The following is an 11,587-nucleotide window of genomic DNA, read 5'->3' on the forward strand; positions in this document are numbered from 1 at the left end:
CTCCTTCCTCCGAGCGGCGTCGCCGTCGTCTCACGAGGGTCACGTGACCTCACGGGGGTCACGTGACGTCACCGGGGTAACGTGACCTCACGGGGGTAACGTGACCCTATGGGGTCACGTGACGATGGCGATGCCGATGACGTCACCAGTGACGACGACGTCACCGATGACGTCACCAGTGACGTCACGCGTCCCATAACGCACCGCGCGGTTAAGCCGACGCCGATGCCGCTGAAGCCGGAAAAGGGAGCTTAAGAGCTGCGCTCTAGAAAAAAGACTGAATGAGTGAGAAGCGTGCGCTAAAGCTACCAGTCGTGCAGCAGAGCGAGGCTACCTGTGCGATAAGGCGCCCTCGCGATTTTTCCGTCTCTTATCATAAAGCCCGAGCCTTGTACCTGCTACACGAGCGGTAACTTCAGAGCACCACTGAGCTTCTCACCCGTTCGAGGTCTTTCTACAAATTACTGATGTCGTAGCTTTCAATGACGCTCAGCAAGTTTCCAATTGGAACCATATGTCTATGTTCACCAATGAAAATGTGAATTAACACATTCTGCCCAATTAGCCGAGTGATCGTTACTATTAGCCTCCTATACTATGCCCACTGTCCGTACAACTCACCTGCGCAAATTGCGTAATTGTAGTAATCGCTTTATTTTTTAACAAATATGTTAAGATTGAAAAAAATAAAATGAAAGGCATAAAGAGCCTGCCCAACGTTTTGTAAACCCGAGTCTGAAAAAAAAAAAATTGGGCGGGTGTGTCGTGCACTTTTTGTTCCAAGTCTTAGGTGCTCAACATGTTGAAAGTTCACCAGCTCCCCTGTATCTCCTTTGTTATTCCTACGTGTATATTTGTACCACTTACCTTTCCTCTCGCGTCTTTGAATGTCGTGACCCACCAATAATAATATATTCTTTTCTTTTGAATTTCCCACCTCAGCGCAAGTGCGGCGCAAGTCTTAGCAAAAATGTCATTGTGGCGCTAAATGTAGCAGACTTCCTCTCATCGCCCAATTTGGCCCAAATGGCGCAGAATTCCCTGACTGAAGATGTATTTGTATCAAACGTCTGGGCTCCATGAAACTGGCAACAAAGGCTCGGCGAGTTCAGTCGCTGCCTTAGATTCCCCCTTGCACTCGAAGAAGCGATGGCAGTGTGAATGAACTTGAATGAGGTTTTTCCACAGGCTGCACTCCACCGGTGCCCGACTTCATCAAGCCGAAGCCCTCATCAAGACCTGGATCGGCTGGGACGAAGCGTAAGTTCGGAAAACGGGAAATCTCAGGCGGAAATGTCAGGAACGCGTCGAAAAACACAAAAAAAAACTGCTGTATCGAAAAAAAAAGAAAAAGGCGCACATAATTTTTTTGGTGGATGTACGACATTTCAAGCATCAACGAAAAATAATTTCCACATGCTCGTCGCTTCCAAGGCTCGACAGGGGTTCCATGGTTTCGAAGTTTATTCTTAGTAAATTTTAAATTGTTTTAGGGGTTTAATTTTCGCCAAAAAATCGTGGTTTTTCGAAATGTATGTTTGCTATATTCCTAATTCTCCGAGATTCGGAGTTTGATAATTCTGTGCTCCCTCCTACCAAGATTCTCTTGAAAGACAATCGATCTTTTTTATTTGCTCTCGGGACTATATAATAATTTTTTCGGATAAATCCGAGGTAGCCAAACTTTTTCCGCCTAGCGTTTTTTTTTTTTTTTTTTTTTTCAGTTTTTCGGATATATTTAAAACACTGAACCGTATGCTTAAATCTTGTAAATTAGATACGCAAATGAACACTTGAACGTCATAAAAAAAGAAATTAAAAGAAAGACCGAAACACAATATTTTCATTTCTTTTTTTTAGGCGAGTTCCAGGTATCTTGCTTTTCTTTTGTAAACGGCGAAGATTTCAGGGTTACCCGCATGATCAGTCGCAATTTTTTTGATTCGTCTTACAGAGGCCTCGACCACTGCCGCCGCAGCACCATCGGGGAAGGAGAACAGGCCCCCCAAGGTCGGTATCATGACGTCACCGAATGGAGGCCAACGCAGGGCAGGGGTATCGGACGGAAGGGCTGCCTTAGCGTTCGGCCGAAGCTGCGCCGCTTTGGTCTCATTTCGATGATGCGAAAACTTTATAGTCTTACGGCCTTGCGCCACGGCGGCTCCGTGTGACGCAGTTTTGTGCCTGATTCTGCGACACGTTCTCTGCATCAGTCAGTTGGTTGAATGGGTGGACGATTGCGGCTGAAACCTGTTAATCGAGTGGCGTCTGTTGCGCCACCTAGACAAAGCTTTTATTTCAACACTAAACTCACGACCACGGTGCCACAGGACCGGAGTAAAAAACGGGACGGACAAATCAAAGCTCCAGCTTTGTGTTGTCCGTCCCGGTTTTCTTCCGCCCCTAGGATACCGTGTCAGTATTGAACCAGCTGGCCTGCACACCTACTTTAGTTTCAATTATCCAATCTCCAATCTAAAAAAAGAATACAAAAACAGTGAGGCTGCACTTTTCAACCGGATACTTCTACATGCTGAAGTAATAGCTAGGGCGATGTAAAGCATCCCATATCACTGCGCTGCATGCATTTACTATTCGGTCATACGTGCACTGCACAGCCGCAACTGATCATGCAAAATCCATGACTATGACGTCAGTCGACGTCATGCCCGACGTCACGTGCTCCGCCCTTTCAGAGCGCCGTGGCGGGAGCAGCGACGCCCCTGCAGCGAGGAAGTTCCCGCCTGGCTTCGAGGCCCTGCGTGAAGCCACTCTCCGCTGCGCAGGAAAATCAGCAGGAGGAATACGGTACGGGGACCCGTTTACTGCCTAACGCGGCAGTATTCACTATGAATATCGTCACCGTTATTGTCATCGCATCTTCGTCAATGACGGGAGGTGTCAATTTCCCTGAATGTTAAATTGCCATCATTACAAGATTTGAGGAAACCAACCTGACGAGGACTAGCAAGGTGGAAGCCATGGGAGAGCGCTGTGTGTATTTTTAGGCAACGTGAAGTTAGTTACCCCCAATGGTGCGACTGGTATGTCCGCTGTAGGTGACAAATTTACCGAGTTCGATAGCACTGCTCGGTCGGGATCCTTGACGCGTGCATCGGGCCTTAGTGATAGACGACCGCCCGCAGGACCGATGCTCATCCAGATCAAAACGGGCAGGGGTGGGCATATAAACCCGGAATCCACGGGTTCTGCGGCGTGCATGAATTATTGTTCGATGCACAAGCTTGTTTGGGGCAAGTTTCATATCGGAATACAGAAATTCATGAGGGAGGGGGAGGCAGACCGCCCCGAGTGCCGCTGACCATAGTGACGCCACTGGACCTAAGGCATCAGGGCATCGGGTGAACGGTTCATTTGGTAAGGGGTGACTTTTCTTCGTCCGGTGACGTGCGCAGATCCCGGAGAGGGCACCTCGAGCCAGACGCGATACCCGAAGCGCAGCCGCAAGTCCGTCAACTACGCCGAGTGCGAAGTTCCCTCCGAGGACCAGTTCTTCTGTGAGTGTCCAGAAGTCGGAAACTACTCGGACAAGCGACCTTCTCCCTTCCCTCAGTGACACCGCATGCTAACTTGAAAACTTGATTCAATATAATGGGGCTACAGAAGTGGCTTGTTCACAGTTGTCCGTTGTGCAGACTGCCTGGAGTGCGGCGAAGACCGGCACGGCGACTGTCCCATCCACGGACCGCTCGAGTTCGTCAAGGACACACCGGTGAGAAATTTCTACGACTTCCTCGGTGTCTGGCGCGCATCGAGGAGGCATTGTGGGCTTTTGAAATGGCAGGAACGCGGGGAAGCTTCAAAGAGACGGTGGAAGGAATCTGTGTTGGGACAAGAGGGACTTCATGGCGTGATCGAGTTTTCGCTTTCGGGTCCATACCTTACCTGTGCACGTCGATAACCTCCCTTGAATTCCGCGTGCTACCCGGGAAAGTATACACGCGGGTTTCGGTTGCTCCAGCACCAGACTGGACCTCCAATGATAAGAATCTGCGAACTCTGGTGTACTATACTATTAAGTCGTTATCCAGAGTGTACATTGGAGACAATACACTTCAAGAATCGAGCGTCTCTACTTTAGTGATTAACTTGGAGGATATCCAGAAAACCCTCGATGGAAACCATAAAAAAGTCTAATTATCTGCTACCATAATATTTTGTCAGTGTCATTGAAGTGAACCATACTAAAAGTGGTATTCCCGCCTGCAGGTCTCCTAGTTTTAGCGTACCTGGATGTGTCAGGAAGTATCCGATCCTCGAGCGTCCTATACATATCACGGGTTTGCAATCACAGCCCGAAATGCTTACAGATTTAGTTTTAGTACATATTTTCTGTTAGATTTACAAAATCACAACTGAAACCGAAGTTTTGTCGCCCCGTTCGAAAATAAGTAATAGTACAAACAAATACACGTTCGTTTTTGTCATCCTCGCTGATAAAGTCCTTAAAGACGTGAGCTCTGTTTCGTTACAACGTCATATCCGTCCCCTCTGATTAATTCAGGTTCCCCCGGGGGACCCCCAGCGCGCGAACAAGACCCTGCCCGAGGGTCTGACGCTGGCCCGGTCCTGCATTAAGGGGGCCGGGAAGGGGGTCTTCACCCTCAGGCCCCTCCCTGCCAGGCTGTGCTACGGGCCCTACGAAGGCGTGCGCTTCACCGGCTCCGGCGGGGGCAACGGATACACCTGGAAGGTGCAGTGCTCCCTGTGGGCTGCGTGAGCATGCGTAAACTCGAAGGGTCTGAACCTGAAAGGGAGGATGGAATTGTCGGGGTACACACTATGGAATACCATACACACTTATGGGTGTAGCTGGTCTCAAGGATAACATCCTAAGGGTGTTACAGGAACAAGTTTAGAGCGCTAGAAAACACGCTAATGCTTTGTGCTCTGGCGGTGCGGCAACCTAAAAATACTTTTTTACTAGCAACAAGGTACAACCAGTACGCATCACCTTCAGGTTGCACTCGCACAGATAGCACGAAAAGCCGACAATTCAGAGATACCCATTCCCAGATGAGCGCATCCGAAATTACGGAAGTTACAAGTATGTTTCTTTGTTCTCGTCAGTACCTCAGTTATAGCATAAGAACTCGAAGTTCAAGAAATGTATCTCCAAGTAAACACTAAATCAATGATAATCTGATTTAGTTGCCAAAACAATCTCCTAGAAATGTTTGAGGCGGGTGCAAAACTGATGCGTCACCGCGTGCACTTGCCCGGATCCAGGTGCGTGGCCGGGGCGGCTACCTGGTGGACGCCCGGCCCCTGTCGGAGTCCAACTGGATGCGCTACGTCAACTGCGCCCCCAGCGAGAACAGCCAGAACCTCGTGGCCTTCCAGCACAGGGGAGGCGTCTACTACCAGACAAGGGCCAAGATAGCGCCGGGGACCGAGCTGCTCGTCTGGTACGGGGACGAGTTTGGCGCCGAGCTAGGACTCGTCGAAGCCAAGGACGGAGCCCAGAACAAGCGTGAGTGGGGGACATCGGATGCAAGGATACGCTGAGCTTCGAAGATTGCCATTGCGATAAAAATTGTCAGGAGTGCACTATTTGTTGTGGAATTACAATGCATAAAAAAAAAAAAAAAAAAGTATTTTTTTTTTAAATTGGAATTTGAAGGTACGGTACTCTCCTGAGATATAGTCCACCTAGAATAGATAAAAAATTGTATGAAAATGAGGAGTGGTCTACCTGTCGGTGTACAGTCGAGAAAAGTTGAAAACACAAATGCTATTTTTAGATAATGTGTGTATCAAACATGTTATCGCGGCGAGGGGGCAATGAAGCAAAGAGGACTGTACTTCCCAGTCAAAAATGTTCGCTTATATATCCTGCCCTAGCTAACCGGGCGCATTTACGCCAAGGGCATCATTGATCCGAACGCTACGATTAGTAAGCGTGGGCTATCTTTCGGTGTTTTAAAGGGGAGGGGGGGGTGCAGCGATTTCCGGACTTCGGTCAAACACTTGTGGAAGTTGCCCTCTGACAATCCTAAAGTAAAGAACAGAAAACCAATTTCGACAGCGTGTCAATAGTTGTTATGTAAAAAAAAAAAAAAATCAGTATTTCCAATTTTGGCACCCCTCAACTCACTCCCAGTCTTCGGTCTCACCTGGTCCCCCTCCTTGTGACGTAATTCGGCGTGCAGTGTAGCTTCCCCTGTGCTCTCTCGGAGGACGCTTCCTCTCTCTCTCTCTGCTAAGATTAGCGGGCGTTATGCTGCAGCTTAGAGCCGAGTGAGGTCATGTCATCTTTTCGCTGTAGTTCCTTCGGCTGCCCCTCGTTGCTGCAGGTAGGGGGAAAAGCTTGACTTTTGCTTTGTGATCATGCAGCGGAATAGCGACATTTTTTAATGAAGGAGGTGTTTTCTGTGACCTCCGGGACATGATAAACAACGTAAAAACTACGAGATGCACATTCTTTTAATCTTAAAATCGTTGAACCCCCCCGACCCTTTAAAAGAAAATAACAAATCCATCCGAAAATGGGGGGCGGGTCACCTTTCGGGGGAGGGGTATCTCGGGATTTTACGGTAGTGTCTCCCCTTAACTTTCTGCCCCCCTTGTCTTGCTCGTCCATGTGCAGACCAAGAAGAGGCACCGTCCCTCGAGGGGCCAGTGCAGACCTTCGCGTGCGGGGACTGCGACAGCGTCTTCGCTTCCCTCGAGCACCTCCAGGGACATCGGAAGAGGATGCACGAAAGGAGAGGGGGCAGGCACCGATGCGGTCACTGCCCCTACTCCAGCGATGAAAAACAACACCTACTCGAGCACGAGCGCACCCACACGGGAGAGAGGCCCTTCGTGTGCGGCACCTGCGGCAAGGCTTTCACGCAGCAGGGCCACTTGACCACGCACCAGAGGGTGCACACGGGCGAGCGGCCTCATGAGTGCACCGAGTGCGGGCAGAAGTTCGCTCAGCTGGCAAACTTGAGGACGCACGAGAGGACGCACAGCGGAGAGCGGCCCCACGTCTGCCCAGAGTGTGGGAGAGGATTCGTTCATAGAGGTGACCTCGCAAAGCACAGGCGAACCCACTCCGGCGAGAAGCCCTATGCCTGCCACCTGTGCTCCTACAGGACCCCTAATATAAGCCACTTGAAGAGGCACGTGATCCAGGCGCACTCAAAAGAGTATCCCCACAAGTGCGGGGACTGCGGCAGAGGGTTCCTGTCCCCAGGTGAACTCAGAAGCCACATGAGGAGGCAGCACTCCTCCGACGACCAAGAGCGGTAGATGGACTCCGTGATGGGGGAGGGGGGAAGGGCACCGGGTCCTAACGACACTGGGGAAACCCGAAGACAAGGGTGACACCGGCGAGTTCTTCTTTTGCTTTTTAATAAATACATTGTACATAGAAATGGCCTCGGCTTACTGTTTTCCACGAGCGTATCGTCTAAAAGGGCCACTTTACCCAACCGTTGGTGTAAGGGTCGACGAAGGCTCTCCAGTGGGCCGTTAGTACGAGAGGGACTTGGCTGGTATACGAAAGCGTTGGCGAACAGTTCCCGCGGTGGTGGGCGACTTCGAGAGACGAGCGTATACTTTGCGACGCGAGGTTCAAAACGCGCGTGTTCAGCCGAGAGAACCGGAACGTGCGTTTCGGGCCGGGAGGACTATCGGTGAGTTCGATGGTTGGATGGGCAATGTTAGACCACATCTTGCGGAATGATCGTCGGCGCTGTCCACACCGGGGTCGACTGTCTGACTCGCCTGGCGAGTTCTAAGGAAGAGTTTGTTTGGGTCCGAACCCGCCTGACGTTTGGCTGTGAGACACGCAGTGATGGAAATGCTGCGTCATTTGCGCCAAATTGCTCCATGAAGGGACGTCTGCTACATCTTGCGCCAAAATGCCATTTTCGCTAAGAATTGCGCCAAACCTGCCCCGAGACAGGCTTAAAGCAAATATATATATATATATATATATATATATATATATATCAGGGTGTCGAACCGGAACCGAACCGAACCGAAAACCGGAACCGAACCGGTATTTTTTCCGGAACTGAACCCGAACCGTTATATTGTTATCGCGATGAACCCGAACCGGAACTGAACCGGAAAAAAAATAACGGTTACCGGCTCATGTCAAAACGGTTCGGCCACGCGCTGTTGACAATGAATGTGCTATCAATGCCATTTGTTTTTTAAGTGCCGTCAACTGACACACCTCGCTTACATATTTTTCTTCTCCACTCAGTCTTAGGAATATAAACACTGCATCCATGAATCTTGACAAACGCTGCATCCATGAATCTTGACATATGAACCAGTATTGCGCTGGTCGCGGCTTGCACGGAAGAAAAAAAATTGGAAAGCTGTGCAAAAAAAAAAAAAAAAATCGGGTCACGGGGTTTCATTTTCCTACAATCTCGTAAATCCTAAATGCTGATGTGTGCTCATTTCATAACACGTTTCTAGAACGCGCGAGTTCTTGAAGCTTGCTTCCACCGGAATGAGAAAAAAAAAAAAGGCTGTGGAGTTTGATAATAATGCATCCGGTTTCGTATAGGCACTTAGAAGCTAACATATTTGTGAGACAGCGAACTCTTCTATTTTAATATTTATCCTATTACGTCCTTCTGGCGTTGCGTTCGGTGAAGTGTTTTTTTTATATTCCGTATCTTGTTTAATGAAAACTTCTTTAAGGGTCTAATTTGAGTTACCGAAGGCTAGTTCAAATAAAGAAAGCTGTATTTTCTCCCCACTGTTCCTTCAATTGCTTACACGCCGAGGTGGCGGGATAGTTAGCGAGTTCTATTTGTAAGTGGGTTTGTAAGCACTCGCGGATTTTACAGCTACTGCGTCGGATCCAATTATATGAAGTCCGAATGCGTAAACGTCGGTGAGGTAACCTTTGAGTGCACGTAAAGAAACCATTCCTGGTAGAAATCCCTGAGCCTTACACTACGATGTATCCCGTTTCGTATGTGCTGATTTCAGATGTTTTATTTGTAATTTATTTTGATGTTGCAATTTGTCATTTATAATTTCCGAACCGGTTCGCGAACCGGTTCGCGGATCAAATTAATCGAATCGGAACTGAACCGGAACAAAATAAATTTACCTGAACCTGAAGCGTAACCGAACCCGTATTTTTTTCGGTTTGACACACTGATATATATATATATATACATATATATATAGTAGGTTTCTCGGGAACTAAGAGTCCCCGAGAAACCTTTTGCATTCAACATGAAACGGAACCAGGGTCTTGTACTCCTGCTAAGGTCGCTTGATTATACCGTGGCCCTTGCGCCTCTCAGCAGTGTGACCGCGTGGAGCTTCACCGCTTTGCACCGGAGTGCTAGGAGCAGCGGCTGACACGGGGGAGAGCCTGGCTTAGCTCGATAGGCAGCTAGGCACATTATGCTCAGGATATGATTACGGGGCGAACTTCTTTGTCCTCATTGTAAGTTAATCTCCAATTAAAAGCAACAGATAAAGAGAGAAGGGAACACGAGTCTATATATATTTGAATAAATACGGTGGTCACGATAGTTTCCGTGCAGCTGTCGATCGAAAGAGCAGCGAACTTTGACCTAACTCTGGTTCCTACGCCGCTAAAAAAACTTTATCGAGTTTAAAGCGCAAGTGTAGTCCTTTATAGTATTGTTGGTTGGCTGCTTTTGTAATTTATAATATTATATGCTCGAGTTTGGTCGCTTCATTAAACTTACGGGACGCATCTTTATTGGTAGACGTGTTAGCGGATACGCTGGTTCTTGTTGGCTCTAAAAAAAAAATTATAGTTACAGGCTAAACAAAGTACGAGTGTAAAATGAAGAGGAGAGAGAGGATTTATTCCACTACGCTGGGATACACTTTTCAACCATTTTTGAATACCCACTCTAAATGAAACCGTCTCTGACTAGAGCCTTATTTAAGAAGACTGTGTTCCTTTTATGCTCTATGTATTATTTTTCTAGAAACACTAATAACTAATATGCTCGAGCGTCAAACAGAAACCCTAGATCACTATCATAAATGAACTCAGCCAGAGATTCAATCAATTTTTCATTCCCGAGTGATGTGCTAACGGATGTCGGCATCTTCTCCAAAAGCGTCAGTGGCCTCTCCCAACCAATATTTTCCCTGCTACAGAACCTGCTACAGAAGGTCCAATTCCGATTTCATCACTTGTCATGCGCAGGTCGAGGGGTCTCAGGCGGGAAACTTCAGCAATTCCCCCACGGTGGGAAAGTGGGGCGATTGGTTGCGGCCTCTCGGCCACTGGGAAACGCCCGTCTCATGACCCGTCGGGGAATCGCCGGTCCACCAAAAGAGGGCGGGCCAACCAGTGATATTTAACGGGAACGCAGCAAGTGGGAATCGTATCACGAACGAATGAACGGGTTTTAGTTTGTGCTGGAGCTTCAGAGCTCACACTCCGTGAACGAACCCTGTCAAGGGACTCCGGGGTACAATGCCCCCGTAATCGGAATTTAATCCTACGAGCAAGCCAACTCCCGAGCTAACACCCGAGCACTTCCTTCCCCCATCCCACTAGAGAGTAATCTTTACAGCTTTGTTTCGCTTATGTACCTTTATTCGTTACGAAAGTAATACATCGTTTATATAAAAGTAACCCACGCCTACAGAGTTGGTATAGGCGTTGTCAAGAGAAGCAACTTGGCCTCCGACGCAAGTACCCCCCATCTTCCCACGGCGAAGTTCGTCAGCCGATCCGGACCTCCCGCGGACGACGCAAAGAGTGATCCAAGGAACCCGTTCTGTGGAGGTCGATCTTGCTGGAGAGATACGCGTCCCCAGTGCGTAGTTCATCGCAAGCGTAGCTCTTCATTTTATAGCATTTCTTCATCTCAAAAACTGCCTGGAAACGACCTGGCGAAGGAAACACAGGTCTTCCTTTAGGGCGAACGAAGGTAAGAGCGCAGTTACATTGGTCAGGTGACATTGTAAACAGACCGCAGGGTCCTTTTAAAGTTCACATTATTTGTTCTAATAAAAATTTAACTCGGGTTCATTTTGTACGTAGAAATATTTAGATACAAAACTTCTATATTAAAGAAATCTTTCTTTGCAGTACGTCACATCGGCAGCGAAAGCGTTGCCAACCAAAAGTCGTTTCTCTAAACTTTTGAAACATGTGAAAGAAGTATTTGTGAAGCAAGCAAACTATTCCAAATGCGGAACTTGAAGTTCCCGCGTAATCCGCGCCTGTGCAGTGACCTCAAAGATTGAGTCGTCCTGCAACTCGAGTTTCTCTGGCGCCTCCGTCCCGGCCCGAAGTGTCGTGTTTCCCGTGTCTCGCAGTCGACTGCTTGCCTCCGTGTACCGCCTATCTCTGTGAGCAGACGACGCTTCGCTTTCCAGTTTGAAGTTCTTTGAGGGCCCTTTCAGTGATCTCAAATTCTTTGAAACGGTGTGAGGTCGAAGAAAACGCGCAGTGGACTTTTGTGAGCGACGCGAGGGTCCATGTCGCGTCGGTTCTGCGTGAAAGGCTGCCCCAGCGGAGTCACAACATAAACTGCGTTACACAGACACCAAACCCAGTTGTTTTGACCGTTTGACGATTTCATTTTCGAAGTTTGATAGGTCG

General features: G+C 48.5%; 2 protein-coding genes across 5 annotated transcripts in view; one reads left to right on the top strand and one right to left on the bottom strand.

The window, feature by feature from the left end:
* LOC115311043 (histone-lysine N-methyltransferase PRDM9-like) overlaps window positions 1-7,299 on the top strand; it is a 45,944-nt gene extending 38,645 nt beyond the window's left edge. For 2 of the 3 annotated variants that reach the window (XM_040221979.3, XM_040221980.3), the window contains 3 exons: window positions 4,526-4,714; window positions 5,251-5,494; window positions 6,611-7,299. In XM_040221979.3, the coding sequence (XP_040077913.1) occupies window positions 4,526-4,714; window positions 5,251-5,494; window positions 6,611-7,260 (1,083 nt within the window). In that variant the 3' untranslated portion in view covers window positions 7,261-7,299. The remainder of the gene's footprint in view (window positions 1-4,525; window positions 4,715-5,250; window positions 5,495-6,610) is intronic. The other variant, XM_042293466.1, reaches the window with a different exon arrangement.
* The window catches only part of LOC115318788, a 162,226-nt gene that overhangs the window by 14,616 nt on the left and 136,023 nt on the right, over window positions 1-11,587 (bottom strand). The window lies entirely within an intron of this gene.

This window comes from Ixodes scapularis, unplaced genomic scaffold, assembly GCF_016920785.2.
Source record: "Ixodes scapularis isolate PalLabHiFi unplaced genomic scaffold, ASM1692078v2 PGA_scaffold4__175_contigs__length_147842914, whole genome shotgun sequence".
Lineage (NCBI taxonomy): Eukaryota > Metazoa > Arthropoda > Arachnida > Ixodida > Ixodidae > Ixodes > Ixodes scapularis.